Here is a 3345-nt window from a genome sequence, read left to right on the forward strand (position 1 = left end):
TATATATATTAGAAAAAATAATAAGGTACTCAGATATCTGGATGGTTATACATTTACAGATTTTTATTGATATGTCACATGTTTTATAAATATTAGCGCTTGCACCTATTGTTGTAGGTTATACTTATGTACACACCATATATATGTGTATGTTTGTTGTTATATCGAGTTATAATAAAACAGTTTTACTTTAGACAGAACGGTTACACAATACATTTTGTAGAGAACATGTTTATGATTCTTTTGCAAGATTAATAAATATATGCACATTTATACATTTATATATTTCCATTTATACGTTTATGCATATATCTACATTACCTTTGTACATGCATGAGTGTACTATATAAATTTCTATAATGTACTTCGAAAGTATTGTATATGCCTGAATGTGTATGTGTGTGTGTGTGTGTGTGTGAGAGAGAGAGAGAGAGAGAGAGAGAGAGAGAGAGAGAGCATGTGTAAATGTGCAAGTGTGTATGTTTATATCACTATAGTATACCTGTTTTACTAAACTATTCAATAATATATGTGTTTTGTAGTATACTTGTGCAATATAAAGAGTGAAAAGCATTTTACACTGTTATCGTCTCTGTAAATGAAAAGTAACAAACTTAGCCTCATACATGCATACATACATACATACATACATACATACATACATATATAAATATATACATACATAAACATATATATACATTATTAATATATAAGCATAGAAAATTAAATGAATGAATGAAGCAAATAGCGGGTTTTAACACTTATTATAATTTCTTTGTCAGTGACTTCAAAATGAAACTTTCATGCAAGTAACAGGCTTTCATATATTCACATGTACGCATATATTACACGTGTGTTGTGTTTGTCATCATGTATCCTATATATACAGATGCCTGTGCGTGTACATATAACGAAATATTACCTTTGTCTAATGCATAAAACATGTACATGTAGACAGACAAATAAATAGATAGATAGACAGATAGATAGATAGATAGATAGATAGATAGATAGATAGATAGATAGATAGATAGATAGATAATGTGTGAGAGAGAGAGAGAGCGAGAGACAAACAGACAGACAGACAGAGCAACATGTCTTACCTGTGTAGTCGACCAGTCGTGGCATAAACATTCCATTCCTTGAAAGCCAGTCGTACGAAACCCCTTGCATTTGTGCAAGTTTAAAAGCTTGTTCGGTAGGGCTGTGAAATGCACTCCCGGGCAAGAAAGGTAGACCTGGGTGGCCAGCACCCGAATGTCCATTATAAGCGGCTGCCAATAGTTGCTGACCACCGTGGAACAGTCCAGTAAGAGGGAGATGTGTTTGAAAAACACCTGCTGCATGTTGCAAGTTTAACAATCCGGGTTTGGGGACAAAACTCATTGTAATTGGAGGTGACACACTTGTATCGGGGCTTACAGCCGGGGACAGCCGAGACGCACTTGAGTCCGTTGAAGGGGGTCGCGGTGAACTGCCCCTTGATATGCTACCTGCATTGTTGATGTTGCTCTTCAGTAAAATACTGTTATGATTGTGAATGTTGTTGTTATTGTTGCTACTGCTGTTGTTGCTGCTGTTGTTACTGTTGTTGTTATTGTTGTTGCTGTTTCCACCGTTGAAATTGTTGCTGTTGTGGAGATGATGGTTGTGGCCGTTGTTCATGCTGTTTAACATTTTGTTCCCAGCAGAATACAGTGAGATTTTCGTTTGGGGTTCTTTTGCCAACAGAGCGTCTATGCTAAATGATTTAGCCGACTCCATGTTTGAAATTAAGTGCGAAATCCAAATGGGTTTGTTATCAACAAGACCATATACATACACAGATGAACATAAATATATATATATATATAAATACAAATATAAGATATAATATATATTATATAGATAATTTTCATACACACCCACCCACCCAAACAGACACGTACACAACACACACGATCATAAACTCCCAAGAATGTTGAAACTGTCAACTATTCATACATGTGCATAAACATTTTTCACATACACGTATATACATATACGTGCATGTCATTAATAATTATATATGTATGTGTGTGCGTGTATTTATATATATATATGTATATATATGACACAAATATCTTTGTTTATGTGTATATAATTATAAACATAGAACTATAAAGTCATATATATTTTTTTAAAATAGATCATCACATAAACTTATGCATCATATATATATACATATATATATACACTTTTTCTTTCTTCCTCTCTTACTCTCTCTCTCTCTCTCTCTCTCTCTCTCTCTCAGAGAAAAATATCAATAGTAAATTTTCAATAAAATTTCAATAGAAAATTATCAATATTGATTTTAAACTTAAATTTTTGATAAGGTTCACTAAATAATATTTTTCGAAAATTCAGATATTAAATTCTAAAATTTGCAAAAAGAAATCTAATGAAAGAACATGATTCTATAATAATAATAATAATAATAATAATAATAATAATAATAATAATAATAATAATAATAATAATAATATAACAATAACAACAAAACAATAATTATAATAGTAATAATAATAATAATGATATTTACAATAATGATGGTGATTAATTTGAAATCCGAACGTATGAATTGATAAGGTTTAGAAATTCTAATGAGAAAATACAAAGAGTTTAAAGATTAATAAACAACACAATAAATAGAATCCGATCTCTTTCACTCTCACTCTATTTCCGTTTGTCTCTCTCCGTCTCTCTCTCTCTCTTTCTCTTCCCCAAAATATACTTTCCGACAGGTAACTTGAGACTGACTGAATAAAAAAACAAACGTTCACTTCAATCAAACTAAAGCCTTATTAACCTCTCATCATAGATGACTTGCTTTCACAGAATATCATTCACAAATGAGGAGGAAACAACTGTCCTCTTCCCCCCACCACACACTATCTCTCTTTCCCTCTCTCTCACACACACGCGCGCTCTATCTACCCTCCCCCTCTCTCTCTCTCTCTCATTCTCTCTGTCACTGCTCTAAGAAAACAAACGGATATTATAAATGCATAATCGCTTTTTTCCTGCCTCCTCCTCCTCCTTTCCTCTTGTTTTCACTCCTACTATTTTCCCCTCCTCCTCTCTCTTCTACTTCTTTCCACCCTCCCTCTTTTTCTCTCTCTCTCTCTCTCCCACTCTCTCTCTCTCAACACCTTCCTTATGTAGCGTCAATTTGTTTATATCGCTTCTACCTCTTTCTTTCTCCTCCTCCCACCTTTTCTTTCGCCCTTCGTTCTCTTCCTTCTTTTCCTCTTGTATAATTTTTTATTGAGTATTTTTTGTCATTTGTCTATATTTTTATTTTATACTCATATATATATATATATA

The 3345-nt window shown here is 32.8% G+C and overlaps 1 protein-coding gene and 1 long non-coding RNA gene across 2 annotated transcripts in view; one reads left to right on the forward strand and one right to left on the reverse strand.

Moving 5' to 3' along the window:
- Positions 1-2950, reverse strand: part of LOC106867491 (motor neuron and pancreas homeobox 1-like) — a 197928-nt gene extending 194978 nt beyond the window's left edge. The window contains exon 1 of the mRNA XM_052966265.1: positions 1104-2950. Coding sequence (XP_052822225.1) covers positions 1104-1764 — 661 coding nt within the window. The 5' untranslated portion in view covers positions 1765-2950. The remainder of the gene's footprint in view (positions 1-1103) is intronic.
- The window catches only part of LOC128247311 (uncharacterized), a 58970-nt gene that overhangs the window by 42332 nt on the left and 13293 nt on the right, over positions 1-3345 (forward strand). The window lies entirely within an intron of this gene.

Source organism: Octopus bimaculoides, chromosome 3 (assembly GCF_001194135.2).
Source record: "Octopus bimaculoides isolate UCB-OBI-ISO-001 chromosome 3, ASM119413v2, whole genome shotgun sequence".
NCBI lineage: Eukaryota > Metazoa > Mollusca > Cephalopoda > Octopoda > Octopodidae > Octopus > Octopus bimaculoides.